The sequence below is a fragment of the Trachemys scripta genome, chromosome 2, assembly GCF_013100865.1.
Source record: "Trachemys scripta elegans isolate TJP31775 chromosome 2, CAS_Tse_1.0, whole genome shotgun sequence".
Lineage (NCBI taxonomy): Eukaryota > Metazoa > Chordata > Testudines > Emydidae > Trachemys > Trachemys scripta.
The window spans coordinates 164,400,646-164,418,672 of NC_048299.1; the positions used below are offsets into that span (position 1 = coordinate 164,400,646).

General features: G+C 60.6%; 1 protein-coding gene across 1 annotated transcript; it reads left to right on the forward strand.

Moving 5' to 3' along the window:
* Positions 1-219: 219 nt before the first annotated feature.
* On the forward strand, positions 220-5,593 carry SLC43A1 (solute carrier family 43 member 1). The gene is made up of 7 exons (XM_034759551.1): positions 220-481; positions 2,023-2,058; positions 2,468-2,606; positions 2,791-2,932; positions 3,144-3,217; positions 3,664-3,787; positions 4,669-5,593. The coding sequence occupies exons 1-7, from the start codon at positions 220-222 to the stop codon at positions 4,861-4,863; spliced, it is 972 nt and encodes a 323-aa protein (XP_034615442.1). The 3' UTR covers positions 4,864-5,593.
* The last annotated feature ends 12,434 nt before the right edge of the window (positions 5,594-18,027 follow it).

Sequence of the window (18,027 nt, forward strand, 5' to 3'; positions counted from 1 at the left end):
TCTGATTGGGGGGAGCCTGGGGATGACTCTGGCTGAGGCTGTCGGGGGGATGGGGTCTCTGATGGGGGGGAGCGTGGGGGTGACTCTGGCTGAGGCGGTCGGGGGATGGGGTCTCTGATGGGGGGGAGCGTGGGGATGACTCTGGCTGAGGCTGTCGGGGGGATGGGGTCTCTGATGTGGGGGAGCCTGGGGATGACTCTGGCTGAGGCGGTCGGGGGGATGGGGTCTCTGATGGGGGGGTACTATCGTGTCTGGTGGAGGAGATGTGGGGGTTGTCTGGGGCTGACAGTAACGTCTCCTCCTTGCCTTCTCCCTCCCCCGCCCCTGCCTGCAGACTCGATCCCCTTGCGCCGCAGCGTCTGCTCCCCCATCTTCCTGTGGAGCCTGATCCCCATGGGCATGACCCAGCTGCGCGTCATCTTCTACATGGCAGCGATGAACAAGATGCTGGAGTTCCAGGTGACGGGCGGCAGCCCGGACGGTGAGGGCCCGGTGGGGAGCGTGTCCTGGATCCACTGGTTCTGCTCCATGCCCAGCCTCTCACCAGTCCCTGGCCCCCAAGGCCCCACCCAGTTCCACAGGGGCAGGGCCATGTTCTCTAGGGCCCCAGCAATCCCTGTCTGTCTCCTCGGCTCCCGGGAGGTTTGTGCCCTTCGGGGCACCGTGCTGTCAGGGGTATCTGCAGCAGCAGCCTTCCCAGACACGGGGGAACATTAGCCGTCTGGCCCACGGCATCGGAAAGGCCTTGGGTTAGCACAGAGAGGCAAAGGTTGGGCCATAGTCCAGCCTGGCCAGCCCCGGTGCAATTAGCCAGCCAAGCCATTATGGTCTCTATCTCCATCTGGCTCCTTGTCAGCCCCGAGGCCTGGCCACCGGCCTCCTTTCCCCTTTGTTTTCCCGCTGGGGCCTTGGGGCTGCTTCTCGGCTGAGGGCTGGGAATGTCTCCTTCCTCCTGGCTGGTGGCTGCTAGGGGTGAACGGCCCGGCCGCTGGGGTTCCCGCTCTCTTGCTGGATTCTCCATTGATGTGGGTTGGTTTACGCCAGTCCTTTGCCGACCCTTCTTCCACTCCAGCCAGCCACGGGGGACACACACCTCGCGGCTCTTGCTCTGCCCCAAGAACAGCTGGTTAACCCTTTGCACTCGTGTGTAGAGCAGTGCAAAGCACAGAGGGAAACTGAGGCACGCATGCGCCTCATAAACATAGTACCAAAATTCCCACTTGGTCACAAGGGGACATAGGCCAGGAGGGGGCATTGGGTGGGGTCCTGCTCTCACGGACCCACAGGGTGTGTACTGTGCCCTGGTGTTTCCCCTGCCCCTTGGAGGAGCCCCACAGAGGGCCCCGCTCTTCCTTAAGGGCCAGTCACGCGGCCTCCCCGCCTCTGGGCTCCACCGCGAGCTCTGTCCAGCGATGCCAAGCGAGGCAGGCTCCTGGCCACAGACTCACCCGCTCTTCGTGCCAATGTGATTTTCAGCACAAACCTGCCCTAACTCAGCCCGGCCAGCTCTCAATCTGTCATCCAAGGGCTGAGTTTGCCCGTCCGCCTGCAGGAGGGTCCCAGGGATTGCCTGGGGCTCCCACTGGTTTTACGGACCCTGCATCCAGGCCCTAGACTGTTACGGGACCCAACACCTCCTGCCCCCAGAACCGCTTTTAATCCTTTTGTGCCCACAAGTAGCAAGGCAAAGTACAGAGGGAAACTGAGTAATGCATAAAAATATCTCAGAAAATCATCACTTCCTCACAGGAGGGCATAGGACATCAGGGGAAGCTGTGTGTGTGTGTCGGGGGGAGCTGTGTGTGTGGGAGTTAGGGTAGGAGGGGGAGACCGAGGAGAGCTGGGGGTGGGGGTTGGGGGGAGCTGGGGTAGGAGGGGGGAGGCAGAGGCCAGCAGGAGGAGCTGGGTGTGGGTGTGGGGGGGCGAAGGTGTGGGAGGGACATAGGCTAGAATGGGGGCGGGGACCTTCTCTCCAGGCCCTTTATCCCTTGTCTGTGTCTCTGTCCCCCCCGTTGACCGCAGTGCCGGAGGAGCTGATGGAGAAGGCTGAGGACACAGGTAGGAGCAGCTAGGGGGTAGCCGAGGCCAGCCCTGCCCCCTGCCCTTCCAGCACTGCTAGCTCCGGCAATGTCCGGAGCGGCCAAGAGACTAGGGAGCCCCGGTCCCCTATGGGGCAGGAAGTGGGAGTGGGGTCTCCCACATGCAGTGGCCGATGGAGCGATGCCCTCCCCAGGCACTGTGCTCTCTGCTGTAGGGCAGAGGGATGGGGCCTGGGTGTGGGGTTCTCCCCTTGATGGGGAAGGGCATGGGCATAAGGGTCTCCTCCCTGCTCAGGGTCTGGGGGTGGGGACTGGGCACAGGGGTCTCTGCTCTGATGGGGGTGGGGACAGGGCCTGGGAGTCTCCCCGGCAGTGGGGTTGGGGACGGGGCCTGGGCACCGGGTTCTCACCCTCTCCCCGACGGACAGTTGGGTTCTACGCCTCCATCTTCGGGGTCATGCAGCTGCTCTGCCTCGTAACCTGCCCCTTCATCGGCTACGTGATGGACTGGCGCATGAAGGACTGTGTGGACGGGCCGCTGGGCACGGGCGCCACCGTGGCAGCTGGGTGAGAGTGTGTGTCCGGGGCACGGATCCAGCTTGTGGGCCTGGGGGGGCGAATCCTGGTGCTGGTGCCCCAGGCCGCGGACCCCGCTGGGGGGACTGGGGTGTGTGGGTGAATCCTGGTGCTCGTGCCCCGGGGCGCGGACCCCGCTGGGCTGGCTGGTGACTCTTCCCCCTGCCGTTCCCAGGGCCGGGGCTGAGAAGTCACCTGCTAGGCCCCGTTACCGCAAGATCCAGAAGCTCACCAACGCCATCCGGGCCTTCACCTTCACCAACCTGCTGCTGATGGGCTTCGGGGTCACCTGCCTCATCAGTAACCTACCTCTGCAGGTACCGCCGGCCCCCTGCTCTGCTCCCCCGCGGTGCCCCAGGCGGGTGCCGCCCCTCGCCCGCTCCCCCTTGCCCCATGGCCCGCCAGAGCTGGTGCCGCCCTGAGTCTCCTGTCCTTTCCCATGTGCCCCAGGCCCAATGGTCATTGTCTGCTGCTGATCCCCCGTGGTGCTCCCCCACATTCTGATGCCCCCGTCTCTTCTCTCTGCAGTTTTTGACCTTTGTCCTTCACACCTTGGTACGAGGCTTTTTCCACTCCGCCTGCGGAGGTCTCTATGCCGCTGTGTGAGTCCTCCCCCCCACGCTTGCCCCATCCTTCCTGCGTGCCCCTGCCACACTCAGAGCCCAGAGCGCTGGCTGGGGATGTCCACAGGGGCGTGACCCAGCAGCCGGGGATCCCGTCTCCCTCCCTCCTTAATCTTCCTGGGGGGCCAAGGCCAGCTGGCCAAGGCTGATGGAGTTGGGTGAGGGTCAGTCCTTTTTGATGGCCAAATATATGGGGGGAGGGGTACACACCAGCTGGGATGTGGGGCAGGCGGGAGGGGAGATGGGGGGTTGCCCCCTCGATCCCACTCGTTCTCCTGTCTGCTGGGGCCATGGCAGAGGTTTGGGGTCACTAATCAAGGGGGGTGGGGCTCACTCCTAGGACTTCGGTGGGGGCGGGGCCTGGTTACCCGGAGGGGCGCCAGGTGGGCAGAGCCCTCATTGGCCGCTTGGCCTGTGGTTGGCAGGTACCCGTCCAGTCACTTCGGCACGCTAACTGGCCTGCAGTCGCTGATCAGCGCCATCTTTGCTCTGCTGCAGCAGCCGCTCTTCATGGTCATGGTGGGGCCCCTGGCCGGCGACCCCTTCTGGGTAAGTGAAAGGGCCATGACCCCCGGATCCCCTCCCCACAGACCTCAGGCTGGGGAGCCCCCGCCCCCATCCCGTGGAGCTAGCATATGGCAAGGGGCGGGGCAATCCCAGTGCCTGACCCCGCCCCCAAGGGCTTAGACTCTGCCCCGCTCCGGGGCTGATCCACCAAGGGGTGAGGGGGGCTGGAGTGGGGAGGATGGATCTGATGCCCCTTCCCCTGGCTGGGCAGGGGGCTCTGCGGAGGCCCCTGGCCCCGTTAGACCAGAGGTTGCCATTTGTCCCAGTTGAATGCGTTAGCTGACATTGGAGAGATGAGGGGTGGGGCTAGACCCAGGCTCCTCCTACCATCCAGAAAGGGGTCACAGGGACCTCCCTGCCCTTGGAGAAAAGGAGCATCTTTTGGTATACTGGGGGGGAAGGAACAGGCTGGCTCAGGGAAGAGGGGAATGGGACATAGGGCCTTTCCCCTCTAGGGGGCGCTGGCTCTGATCTGACCCCATGGGGGTCACTGACTGGCTCAGGGGCGGGGGGAGTGGGAGTCTTTCCCCTCTAGGAAGCGCTGGTCCCTGCGCCTGGCTGGCTTAGGGAGTGGGACAGTCCCTGGTGGGGCAGGTGCCTGGGTGCAGACTGGCAAAGCTGCCCAGTTGGCACTAAAAAGGTCTTGGAGTCCGAGCTCGTTGCCCCCCCGGGGGAGGAGTGCAGGGCTGTGGAGCGGGCCCCTTTCCCAGCATGCTGTGCAGTTAATAGGGGGTGGAGAAGGAACATATTTTGGTGGCTGAATCACTGAGTGGGTAGCTCAGCTGTGAGATGAAATCACTGATTTCCCCCCCTCCAAATCTCTCCCACTTGCCTTGCATCCCACCCCCCCCACCCCCCCGCAGGTCAATTTTGGCCTCCTGATCTTCTCTCTCCTGGGCTTCCTGCTGCCCTTCTACCTCTGCTACTTCCGGCGCGCCCTGCTCCGGGATCAGCCGGCGCTGGGAGAGAGCCCGGACCTGGCTGAGGGCGCCCAAGTCAAACTCCAGGACGGCGTGGCCCTCAATGGCATGCTGAGTGCTGACGACACTGCGGCATAGGGGGGGCTGGAGAAGGGGGGGGGGAGAGCGTGGGTGACATAGAACAAAATGCCAGATCCGCTCATCAGACGATTGCCGAACAGATGGGATGAGACACTAAGAGCAGGAAAAAGAAACACTTGTAGGTTTCAATACGCGGGAGCCATGGAAATAACCGAGCTGCATCGAATTTCTAATAGTTTTTTTATATATATCGAGAGAGAGAGAGAGAGAGAGCTATATATTTTTGCAGGGAACTTTATAAAGCTCTATGCTGTAAATAACTAACCAAAGATCGGGGTGCGCTCCTAAGCCCCAAGTCAGGACGCGCCCTTCCCATAAAGATCTGCTGGTGCCGGATCAGGGCATTCAGGATAATCATTTCTAGCACTTACCTAGCCACTTTCATCTGTCAAACTGTGGTGGGTGAGTATCAGAATTCCCCCCCACACACACCATGTTCTAGATGGGGAAACTGCCTAGCTGCTGAGTCCTGGGTTTGAATCGTAACTTCCCCCTCCCTGCCCTGCCTGACTGAGCCTTCGCCTATCAGCTAACATGGAGGGGTCAAACTTTCCTCACCCTGCTAGGACGTCCCTCGTTGGCCCATGCTGGGTTGTCGATAAAGTTTCCTTTAAAACAAATGAAAGGAAGTGTTTCTCCACACTGTCAGCCTAGTGGAACTCTTTGCCGGAGGATGTTGTGAAGGCCAAGACTAACGGGGGTTAAAAAAAGAACTAGATAAGTTTATGGAGGACAGGTCCATCAATGGCTATTAGCCAGGATGGGCAGGGATGATGTCCCTAGCCTCTGTTTGCCAGAAGCTGGGAATGAGCGACAGGGGATGGATCACTTGATGATTCCCTGTTCTGTTCACTGCCTCTGCGGCACCTGACTTTGGCTACTGTCGACAGACAGGATACTGGGCTAGATGGACCTTTCGTCTGACCCTGTACGGCCGTTCTTATATTCTCTTCTAGGATGTCCTGTCTGCCAACGCTGGGATGTTGATAAAGTTTCTTTCTCTTCTAGGACATCCCCTATCTGCCAATATGGGGTGTTGATTAAGTTTCCCCTCCCTTCTCAGGCCGCCCCACACCAAGATACCCTCTATCTGCTAACTCTGGGATGTCAATCAAGTTTCCTTCTGTTATAGACACTCTCTGTCTCCCGACACTGGGGTGTTGATCCAGTTTCCCCTCCCCTATTTTATAAGCTGTGTATGGTGGCGTGGATCCCACCCCACCCCAGCAGAACCAGGCCCTGGGAGGTGTCTGGGGCGAGTGGCTGCCGGGGGCGTATTTCTCAGGTGCTCCGATTGGTCTCTTATTTGGGAGGGCGCAAACGTGCATGTCCACAAATGGTACTAAGGGTGGGTCCGATCCGACCTTGAGTTCTGAGTCTGGCTGCGGACCTCTTGGGGAAGGGGGGCAAGGGCCGGGAGGGAGGTGCTTGAAATCACATCTGTCGTTCCGGGCAGCGCTGGGGAGCAACCGCAGTTGGCCACCTTCCAGTGACATCGTTGCATCCATTCTCGGTGGTGTTGCCCCCCCTTCCTGGGGACCAGCGAAGGAGTTGCCCAGGAACGGGTGGGAATGGGCCCCTGCCCCCTCCTCTCTGTAAGCCCCTCTCTCTCCCCGCCCCCGTCGCCGGTGCTCCCCAGCCAGTGGGGGATTTAATTTATTGTTCTGTTCGTATGTTTCAGAGGAAATAAAAAGGCAAATATAAGGCCTGGTAGTGATTGTGTCTAGGGGATCTGGGCCCCACCCAGTGATATCCCAGCTCTCTTGGGGCTTCCAGGAATCTCAGGACAAGGCCCCTCAGGAGGTGTCGTCTCAAGTCTTGCCCCAGATCAAAAACGGGCCAAGAGGCAAGAATCGGAGAGCAAGATCAGCCAGGCAGGTTCCATCCTGGCAGAGGGTTAATGCCAGGTCTGCCGGCTCTGCACGGGTTCCCGTGTCTAAGCTCTTCGCGTGCTGGCAGAGAAGGTGAGTGGCAAAGCGGCAGCAGCTGCAACGGAGAGCACACCCAGTGCGGGAGGTCAGTCAAGGTGTAGCGAGGGAGCCCAGCAGGAGCGCTGCCAGCTTTTCTGCCACCCTAGGTGGCGGAAGGTCTCGCCCCCAAATGCCGCCCCCCACAGAGGCAGCGGAAGCTCCTGCCACCGAAATACCGCCGCGGTCACCGCCCCCCAAATTGTAGCGCCCTAGGCGACCGCCTAAGTTGCCTAATGGATTTCACCAGCCCTGGAGCCCAGAGGGACAGGAACGGGCAGCATGCCGGGAGCTGGCATTCAGTGTCTGCCCAATGCAAGGAGATGGAAGAATTTGAACCCCGCGTCCCACCTGACAGGGGTCTGAAATAACCGTTGCAGCTCAGAAAGGGGCCTGGGTGTCGTTGCAGACAGATCAGTGGAGAGCTCTGCTCAATGCGCAGCCACTGTGAGAGCAGCAAAGCTGCGAGGATGCCGAAGGAACGAGATGGTGAATAATAGTGAGGATATTATAGCGCGTTCATATCAGTAGATGGCGCGGTCTCCTCCGGACACCATGCGCTGCACAAGTCGGCCCATCTCCAGCAGGATGGTGCGGATCTTGAGGGGTTCAAAGAAGGGTGACCAGAATGATCCGGGGGCCTGGAAACGTGCTCCAGCGCTGAGAGATTGAAAAGATGGGGGATTGTTACCTGAGAGGGGATGTGGGCGGGGACGGGATGGAAGTCTATAAAATACTAAAGGGAGAGCTGGAGACGTGGAAAGGGGGCAAATTCCCACCACAAGAGTGGAAAGGCTTATTTAATACAACACACTGTTAACTGGGAGAACTACCTGCCGCAAGATTGCAGTGAGGCCAAGAGCAGGGCTCCAAAGAGGGACTGGCCATTTCTGTGGGTAACAAGACTAGGCTGACTTTTATTGAATGCTGTCTGCATTGGGGCAGGGATATTAGAGCTCCGGCTGTGAGATTTAAGCCAATCTCTGATTACTAGTGATGAGGATGAGAGAGAGAGAGAGAGAGAGATTATCCCACATTGGACCCTGCGGGGTTCTTACATTTTCCAGGGCAGCCGCTGGTTCCCGCTACTATTAGAGACGGGAAACCGGGCTAGATGGCCCTGGGCCCTGCTCCGGTCTGTTGGGCTCCATGTCCTCCATGGTGACTGGCCATACCACTTGCTGCAGCCTCATGCCACCCTGTGATCACCCAGTCAGAACAGGGTTGGGTCTGGCTAGTGCTGAGATGGGCGTGTGGTGGGTGCTGTCCCCTTGCAGTCAGTGCTGGCTCCAATGCCCCAGCGTGGTGCTAGGGGGCGCTGTGCTGCAGGGAGCACAGGTGGGGTGTCACGGATCTACAGGTTCTGTGCTACGCCCTGGCCTGGAAGCCCTCCCTTGGGAAGATGCCGTCAGCACGCCAGGTCCCCAAAGGGTCAGACCTTTCCACCAGGACAGGCCACGTGGCTTCAACGCCTCCAAGACCGAGCCTCTGGGCTCCAGCCCTCCTCCTTCACCCCGCGAACTTCGTCCAGTTGAGTCAGACGCCGGGCCAGTGACCAGCGCGTCTCTACACTTACTGCAGTGACCGTAGCCGCCATCTCCAGGGTCAGCTGGCCCCCCGCATGGGGCAGCCGGTGAGACAGAGCTCAGCCTGGTCCACGCCGTGCTGCTTTAGGAACCATCCTTGGCTTCCCGGCTTTGGCTCGGTCCCAGGGGAGAGCGCCAGTGTCTTTGGGAGGCCAATACTCACCACAGGTTCCTGCTACCGCGCTGATCTGGACGGCACCGGGCTTCGCTGACACGTTCAGCTGCCACTGCAGGGAGGCGTTCAGCTTCACTTGCCGGGGACGGCGTGTGCAGCAAAACACCTGGCCACCGCGGCTCTTTGGTGGTGGTGGTGGGGGGTCGTTGGGGTTGCCATTGGCTCTGTAGGCGCTGCCAGTGATTGGCGCTGGTGCCAGTCTGCCCTTAACAGGACCTTCAGATCACCCCATGCACTTACACGTGCCAAACGCCTCGGGTCTCCTGTGCTTTACACTCCGTGCATAGCCGCACGGAGCACCAAGGGAAACTGAGGCACGCATTGAGTCATACAAATATGACAAAAATTCCTATATTTGTCACAGGGGGCTCAGTAGGGGGCACTCTTCCCTCCCACTCCAGGCCGGCCCCAATGCCCTACTGGGGTGCTGGCCATGCCATTCTACAAAGAGCAGGGTATGGGCTTTGTAGGGCTTGATCTCGCCTCACAGCCCATGCAGCCCCCAATGCCCCAGGACAGCACTAGGGGGCGCTGTGCTGCAGGGAGTGGGTTGGGGGGACTAGATAGGGGGCGCTCTCCCCTCACAGCGCTGACCCCAATGTGGCATTAGGGGGCTCTGTGCCGTTTTAGGTTCTAGCTTTCAGATGAGACTGAAAAATGAGCCCTGGCCTAGTGCAATAATGGAAGAGCCTGTTGCACTTTCCAAAAGCACAGGGGCATTTCCGCGCTGTCCCCCCCCAAACTCCAGCCCTGTCTTCACCTTCTGCCTCCCCTCACTGCCCCCTGGAGTTTCATTTGGGCAGCCCTTTGGTCTGTTTCTTGGCCTAAATGCTTCTGCTGTGGTGTTAATAACAGCTGCTGCGCCTCCCCCCAGAGGTGGCTGCATTTGCGTGCCAAGGGCGTGCGGCCCCTGGAAAGTGCTGTGGGGGATCCTTCGGCCTGCAGTATCAGTGACACGGATGTTATTGCCCCATCCCCTTTGGGGTCTGGCTCTCTTGGTGGAGCTGAAGCCCAGCCCCACGTGATTGCCCAGAGTTGGGGTTGTGTTTAGGGGCTCTGTCCCCCGTTGCTGTCCCCTCAATATCTTGGCAGCTGCAGTGTGCTCCCAGCCATGATAGGCGCGGCATCCGGATCCCACTCTGCCGCATGGTGGGCTGCGTCTCTCAGGGCCAGGGACCCGCCGGCAAGCACGATGGGCCCGCTGGCTGAGGGCGAGGCGTGCCAGCAGGCAGGGTAAGGGAAGGAGCGGGGTGGGGGGAGTAAGGCTTCTGGGAGGGCAAGGTAGGGGGCTCCCTCCTGAGCTGAGACTTCTGGGAGGGGGTGAGTAGAGGGGCTCATGGCTGGGGGGCAAGGGGAAGTGGAGGGTGAGGCTCCAACCACAGGGGTCTGTGTCAGGGGGCAGCCGCCAGCCTCTGTCTCCCCAAGCTCTGTGGGGAAATCCCAGCACCTGTGCCAGCTGTGGCGACTCTGGTGGGTCCAGCCACCCCCGCAGCTACACACACGCACTGGTGCCCCTGTGTCTCCGTAGCGGCCAGCTGCAGCAGGGCCGGGGCTGGGGTCAGTCACCTATTCGCCTGTGCACACTGTGGGGTCCCTGGCCCCTTCCTTCCCCTACGCAGGCCCCAACTGCTGGATGCCAGATGCGGGGGGCCGGGGTCTCTCTTTCACATACTCACACTCTCTCTCCTGCAATGCAAAGCCAGGCTGGACCGTGCCCTGGTCAGAGCAGCCGAACCCTGTAGGAAGATCCGGGTTAACAGCAGGAGTTTTGCCTAGGGGGAGGGAGGGGAGAATTTCCTTCGTTTTTCTTCTTTTTTCCCCACATCAAAGGAGAATTCAGTGAGGTAACACCAGCCGTGCCCTTGGCCCGGTGACCCGAACAGTCAGCCCTTAGTAGGGTTTCAGCATATTTCCCTGTGCTGAATACCGGACACCTGGAAACATTATTCATCTTCAAGCGAGTTCAACAGTAATCGATCAGAACTATGCGGTACAAACGTTCAAATTAACATCAAACTGACTGAGCCCTTTAAAAAGAAATACTGAATAGTTGAATTCTTTTTATTTCTCTTCTTATCTTTAAGCCTTTAAGATTCACATGGGGAGGGGTGATACACACCCCTACCCCCCCCCATGCACACACAGGGAGAGGTAACACACACACACACTCCCATACACCTCTCTCACGCAGTGGAGGTGACCGACTGACCCAACGCTCCCTTCCCGGTGCTCTCCACCCTCCATGCTTGGCTGGAGCCCTGGGATGGACCTGCCTCTCCTGGTACGTGGCGCCACATCTTCCCGAGGCAACACATGGGGCGGCGGGGGGGGGGGACACACACGCAGGGTCTCACGCCCCAGCTCTTCAGATTTCTGCCAGGGTTCACACCAGAATGTGGCCAGCAGCCGCCTTTTGGCTCTGTGCAAGAGGGAAGGGATCAAAACTGCTTCCAGCCACAGGGTAGGGGCGGGGAGGGATGACCTGGCCTGTGTCTTTGTCTCTTCCCTCCCCTCCCCCTGTGGCTGGAAGCAGCTTGTCCCTTCCTGCCCGCACACTGTCGAAAGGCAGCGAACACCTCCAGGCCGCTGCTGGCCACCAACATAACCCAGCCCCTTCCTGGCCCCTGGCTACAGCCCTAAGGATGCATTGTGCACCAGGGACCAGGGAGCCTGACTGCCGGGGCTTCAGCAAACCCAGCCAGAGAGATGGCTCAGCAGGTGTCTAGGGGATGGAGCAGCCTGTGCCCCCTGGGACAGGGTCCAGGAAAGTGGGGGGTGAAGGGGCAAAGCAGGGAGAGGACAGTGAGAGGGGAGCATATAAAGGGCCAATGGGTGGGCAGCAGAGGCGACACGTAACTGGCCACCGCCTAGCGCCTGCCCACCCTCACCAGCCACTGCAGCTCGCAGTGTGCGGCTAGCGCCAGCTGGCAACAGGACGGGGGCTGGAGCCCTGCTGGCTGAGAGCCGGCACGCAGCGGGGGCTGTGCTGACGGACCAGCAGGAGGGGGTGGCCGGCCCCGCATGCTACATATTCATCCCGCCACCAGCCTGGCACACCCACCCACATCAGCGGCCACTGGATCCCCCCTCCCCGCCACTGGTTTTCGGGCAGCTGGCGAGCAGAGATCTGACCAGCAGCAGGACCTGACAGTACAGATTGGGGGGGAGACAGAAAATACAGGACAATTTGCCCATTTTAAAGAATAAGTCAAGAGGGCCTAAATATGGGACTGTCCCTTTAAAACAGAACATCTAGTCTCCCTAGGCCTGAGACCACCTCACCCTACGCCCATGGCAATCCCAGACCCCTCTCCTGCCCGGTACCGAATCCTCCCGCACGCACTAAATTAAAAAAAAAGGGGTGGGGGAGGGGCTTGCCCATTGCCAGAAGAGGATCAGGGTTAGGAGCAAGGATGTGATACATTGAAGAAGATTAAAGCATTGGGCTGGGGGCCAGGACTCCTGGGGTCTATTCCTGGCTCTGACCTTTTGGGTGACCCTGGGCAAGTCCCTTCCCCGCTCTGTTCCTCAGTTTCTCCATTTGTCGAAAGGGAGTAATGGGAGGGTCGTGTGGCTAATTTGTTAATGACAAAGAGCTTTGAGCTCTCGGGCTGGAACGGGCTAGAGAGGGGCAAAGGGAAATATGATTTATCGGCTAGGGCTGAGTCTAAAGGCCATCTACTGAGGCTGAGGGAACTGGGGTTATTTGGTCTGCAGAGGAGAAGAGTGAGGGGGGATTTGATAGCTGCTTTCAACCACCTGAAGGGGGGTTCCAAAGAGGATGGAGCTCGGCTGTTCTCAGTGGTGGCTGATGACAGAACAAGGAGCAATGGTCTCAAGTTGCAGTGGGGGAGGTTTAGGTTGGATATTAGGAAACACTATTTCACTAGGAGGGTGTTGAAGCACTGGAATGGGTTACCTAGGGAGGTGGTGGAATCTTCTTCCTTAGAGGTTTTTAAGGTCAGGCCTGACAAAGCCCTGGCTGGGATGATTTAGTTGGGGTTGGTCCTGCTTTGAGCAGGGGGTGGGACTAGATGACCTCCTGAGGTCCCTTCCAACCCTAAACTTCTATGATTCTATACGTTAATAGACGCAGCGTTTCTTTCTTTCTTTCTTTCTTTCTTTCTTTCTTTGAAGTTCTTGTCTCACGTCTTTTCTCTAGTCCAGCACCATGCTGGTGGCTGCCATCTCAGTTCATGCCAATGGATGGCAGGGAGATGCAGCAGGTAACCTTCCATCAGATGGGGTGGGTGCTCCTATTCGCTGGGCAGGAAGAGGGCACGGTCAGGCCCCACTAACACCTTGGCTGCTTCCCCAACCACAGGGGCAAGAAGGGAACGCTCTGCTCCCCTTTCTGGCACTGCTCCAAGGAAATAAGCCCAGGAGTGAGATAGCCTGCTTCACTGCTGGGTTTAATGCACTCACCTGCAGGGAGGGCGGGTTACACAAGGGGCCCAAGGCAAATACCCATGAAAGGAGCCTCCCTGTCCTGCCTGTGGGGTGGGCAAGTATTGATCTCCTCATGGACCAGATGGGGAAACTGAGACCCAGAAAGGAGAAGTGACTTACCCAAGGCCAGATAGCATGTCAGTGCGGGAACCAGGAATAGAACCCAGGAGTCCTGACTCCCAGTCCCACTTCTACTCTATCCATTAGACCCCACTCCCCTCCCAGAGCTAATGCTAGAACCCAGGAAGCCTGGCTCCCAGCCCCTCCTCCCACTGTACCCACTAGACACCACTCCTCTCTCACTGGTTGGGTTTCACTAGGCCTTGTGCCCCCACACTAGGGGTGGCTGCCCTCACAGTGACCCCTTGTGTTATACGTCCCTTCTCACCATTGTCTTGCACTGAGGTTATTTCATGTGCCGAGAGGCCAGGATCCTATCCCAGTTCTTCCCAGAGCAGTTGTACCCAGAGCCCATTGGGGATGGGGCACAGAGCCAGTTGCCCATGGGGGCAGTGGGAGCAGGGAACAGGAGCAATGGGCCATGAGTGGCTGGCTGCCAGGGAGATCTCCACCCACAACATCAGCTGGGCAGGGGCAGGGGCTTGGCTGGTGCCCACTCAATCCATGGGTGAAGCTGTGGATGCCAGCGGGTGCATGTCATGCCAGTGGTGCTGCAGCACCATACCAGACCGACCATGCTGCCCATCCTGGGTGGGCCACCTTCCCACGGGCACAGGGGGCTGCCTGCCGCAGCCCTGGGGAGCGCAGACACCAGGTGGGGGGGTCTCACCCGGCAGCCTCAGGCCCAGCCCAAGTGGTCGGAGCTTGGCCGCCCGCCTGGCAGTGGAAGCACCACGCTGCTTGTCGGGGACAGACCACCCCGGGGCGTGGCACCATGCCACACCTCCCCGATCTGCAGCAGAGCCGTGGGGAGGCAGCCAGGCAATCGGGGTAGGCCCCCTTCCCACACCGCCCCCCTCCCCCTCCCCGGCCCAGCAGGAACCCTTCACTTCCCTCTCCCTGCCCATGCTAATCCCTGCAGGAGGAAGTAATTCCCCTTGCCGGGAAGATTATTAGAAGAAGCCGGGCTGCGCCCCTTCTAATCCCAACACCCGAGGGGGGGCCAGGGGCCTAGTGGGGAGGGGCTGGGGGGTCAGTGTGGGGGCCCCAGCCCCCCCCATCTGGGGCGGGCACAGCCACATACGTGGTGTGGTCTCTCGCCAAGCAGGGGCATGAGGAAACTGACCCTCCTGGGGAGGGGGCAATCGGGCTGGGGTCCCCAGGCCACAGGGCACCCCGCCCTGCCCCCGGATTGTCTTGGTTCCCTGGGAAGGCAGCCGCCAGTATTAACCCTTGAGGACTCAGGTCCAGCAGAGCTGGATGTTGGCAGGCAGGGACCAGGAATGGCATCTCCCACTTGGCTGCTGTGTAGACGGGCACCGGCTGCGCTCAGGGCAGGAAGAGATGAGCAGCACTGGGCACTAATGCCTAGGGCACCAGGACGGGCCCCCGTGCCCTTGGGGGTCAGATCAGCCTTGGTGGTGGGTCTCCCTCACAGCAGCATGCCCCCCACACCCCGCTCTGTCTGCCTGCAACCCACACCCTGGTGCGGCAAGGGGACCCCATTCCCATAGGGACCCCTGATGCTCATTGCAGGGCTGGGAGGGGAGGGCTGGCTGGGGGAGGAGGGGCTTGGACATGTGGGGAAGGGCCCAGATGTTGTTAGAGGGGGAGGGCTGGACTCCTCCCCCCGAAATTGGCATGGGGGCAGGAGGCAGCGATGAGCAAATGAAGGCGCCGGGAGGGGCTAGAAAAGGGAAAGGGGATTTTTGCAGCTAACAGATGCTGCGAAAGGGCTGCGTGTTCGGTGGACCATGGCAAAGGGATCACGGAGGAGGACTGAAGCCAGGGAGCAGGGCTGAGCCCCCCCCGACACCTCTGCCCCCCCCAAGAATCCAGGGGGTGAGGCTGCCCCTCTAAGCATCCTCACTGCCCAAGGCCATCAAGATAGGGGTCCCTGAGCAGGGAATCTGAGCCCTTTGGGCACTGCCCTGCCAGTGGGCACTGGGGGGCCCTGGTGTAGCTCTGCCAGGGGGAAAACCCTGCTCCACATACACATGGCTCCCCCCCTCCCCGCTCCCTCCACGGCTCTTTCTGCCCGTGCCCCCCAGCGTACCCTGTCCTGGTTGGGAAGGGGGGGGCGCAGCTTCCCCCCCCCCGAGCTCTCTGTGTCATCGCACCCCCTTCCCAACAAGGGAACCCCCCCAGCAGCACAGCTGGAGTGGGGTCAGGCAAGGGTTAACACAGGCCAGGCGCTGCGAGTAGGAGGTTCTCGCTTAGTCAGGGCTGCAAACGCCTGGCAAGGTGTTGGGCTTGCACCACGGGAGGGGGGGCAGCGTGAGCTGGGGGAAGGGACCATAGAGGGGTGGGAGGGCAGGGGGAGGGGCACAAAAGGGGGGAGGGGAGACAATGGGGACCAGGGAGTATCACAGCAGGAGGGCAGGGGCCTGCATGTGCCAGGTGGGCACTTCAGGGGCTGCCAACCCCCTCCTACCCCGCATGGGGCCATGGGCGGGAGAGGGGGGAGGAGAGTGCCCACCAGCGTGCCCTGGGTTCACCCCACCTGCCCAGCACACCCTGCACTACCCTGCTCATTTCATGGCTGAGATCCTGGGTGGGGGCACCCACCTCAGCGCGGCTCCCGGCATGGCCCTGCCTTAGCTCCAGCCATGCCCAGGTCCTGGGTGACAGGGCAGGGGAGGGAGGAGATTCAGCTGCCCCACCACCACCTCCATCACTTTAGGTGAGGGCCTCTGGAGTCAGGCCCAGGTGCTGTGGAGCCAAGCTGCAGCTGCAGCCCCAGGCCAGGATTCCTGGGTTTGCATCCGGCTCCACTGGCAGTGAAAAAAAAAGAAGCAAGTTCCTTGCCTTCGGGAAATGCATCAAATTGTGACCCCGGTGTGAGCGATGCAGTGGTCCTGCCTGGGGCTGAACAGAGCCTGAGCCAATCACTGGGAGGGGTGTGAACAGCCCTGTGTGTAACTGACACGCTGCCTGAGTCTGAACAGAGCCTGAGCCCATCGCTGCAAGTGACATGAACAGCCCCATGTGTAATTGACACACTGTCTGAGTCTGCACAGAGCCTGATCTGATCGCTCCGAGAAGGGTAGCACTGTGGGGTGTAAACTCCAGTGTCCTAGGGACATCTCTCCTCCCCAATGTGCCTGCCCCCCGTTTCTCCAGCCTATGCCTCTCCTCCCGCCCTCCCCACACTGAGCAGGCAGGCGCACACTGGCAAGGGGTGTTCTGGGTGCATGGGGTGGGCACCAGAGGTCATGGGGGGGGGGGTCAGGCATCCAATAGCATCAATAACGGAGGCTGGTCTTCTTCCCCCGAAAGGGATCGCCTCTTCTTTGACTGCTCCCCCCACCCCTGGAGGGAAGGGTTCTTCCTGGTATGCCCCGACCAGCATGGGAAGGGTTAACTCCCCCTCATCTCCTTTGGGGTGGGGGGGTGCGGGGCCCGTCCATTGTGCTCCCAAGGGGGAGGAGGGCAGGCAGGTGTGTGCCCGGGACAGCGGAGGACAGGCCAGGCTTGGTGTGCAGATCTGGGCAGGATGATGAAGGGACTGTCCCTGGGGAAGAGAAAGAGCTGAGCCCGCAAGACCAGGGGTCACCCCGCAAGGGGGGCGCAGGAGAGAGACGGGGGCTGGAGAGAGAAGGAAAGGGGGGCATAGAGGGCCCTTGGCTATGTTCTGGACAGGCTGGGCCCTACTGCCCCCCCCCCCCCGTTACTTGGGGCAAAATGGTTTCTCTGTGTCCCTGTGTAGGGAGGTTATGGGGAGGGGGGCAGAGACAAGATCGGGGGGTACAGAGGCAGTGGGGGGGGGGGCACAGAGATAGGATCGGGAGAGCCCAGAAGCTGGAGGAGGGGCAATGAATCATGGAGGCAGTTGGAGGTGGGCGGCGGGGGGGGCTCAGTTGCTTGGTTGTGGGGGGGAGGGCCCAGCTGGAGTGTGTGTGGGGGGTGTAAGGTGAGTGGCACCTCTAGGGTTTCGGAAGGTCTGACAGGGCCGTGGGGCATTAAACATTCATGCTGGTAACCTGACCCCCTGCATTGTCTGCACAGCCGCTGGCATGGGTCACCTTACAGACTTCAGCTCTGCCAGCTTGCCCACGGCATTGCGAGCTTCCCCACAGCAGTGCCAGCCTGCCTACAGTGCTGCCTGTGATCATCCCCCACAGCAATGCCAGCCTGCCTATGGTGCTGTGAGCTTCCCCGCAGCAGTGCCAGCTGCCCACAGTGCTGTGAGCTTCTCCATAGCAGTGCCAACATGCCCATGGTGCTGCGATCACCCCCCACAGCAGTGCCAGCTGCCCACGGTGCTGTGATTGTCCCCCGCAGCAGTGCCAGCTGCCCATGGTGCTGCAACCTTCCTCACAGCAGTGCCAGCCTGACCACAGTGCTGCGAGCTTCCCCGCAGCAGTGCCCATTGCGTGTCTCTCCATGTGTGGGCATGTGTATCTAATGTTTCTGGGCGTATCGTGAGTGCGTGTGCATCGGTGTGTGTGTGCATGTCACTGTGTGTGTGTGTCAGTGTGTATCATTGTGTGTGTGCATTGGTGCGTGCGGGAAGTGCCCTGCGTCCCAGGGACCTGGCGCTCGTGGGGCTCGCTGACTGGCTGGAAAGTGGGTCAGTGAGCTGCTGTGATGTCACAGGCGGTGCTGTGCTCTGGGCACAGGGGGCCTGGGAATCTGGGCCAGACACAGGGAGAGCGTGGCTGTAACCTGCCCTGCCAGTGCCCCCTGCCCAGAGACTGCCCCTCCCACACCCCAGCACTGGGACAATCCGGGCCTCGTCAATCGCTGGGAGAAGTATGGGGCCCATGACACACAGCGGAGGGCAGTGGTGGGCTAACCAAGGGGTTCTCCCCCAGAAGTGAGGAGCGGGAAGCAGGCCCAGTCCTGGGACACATGATCACAG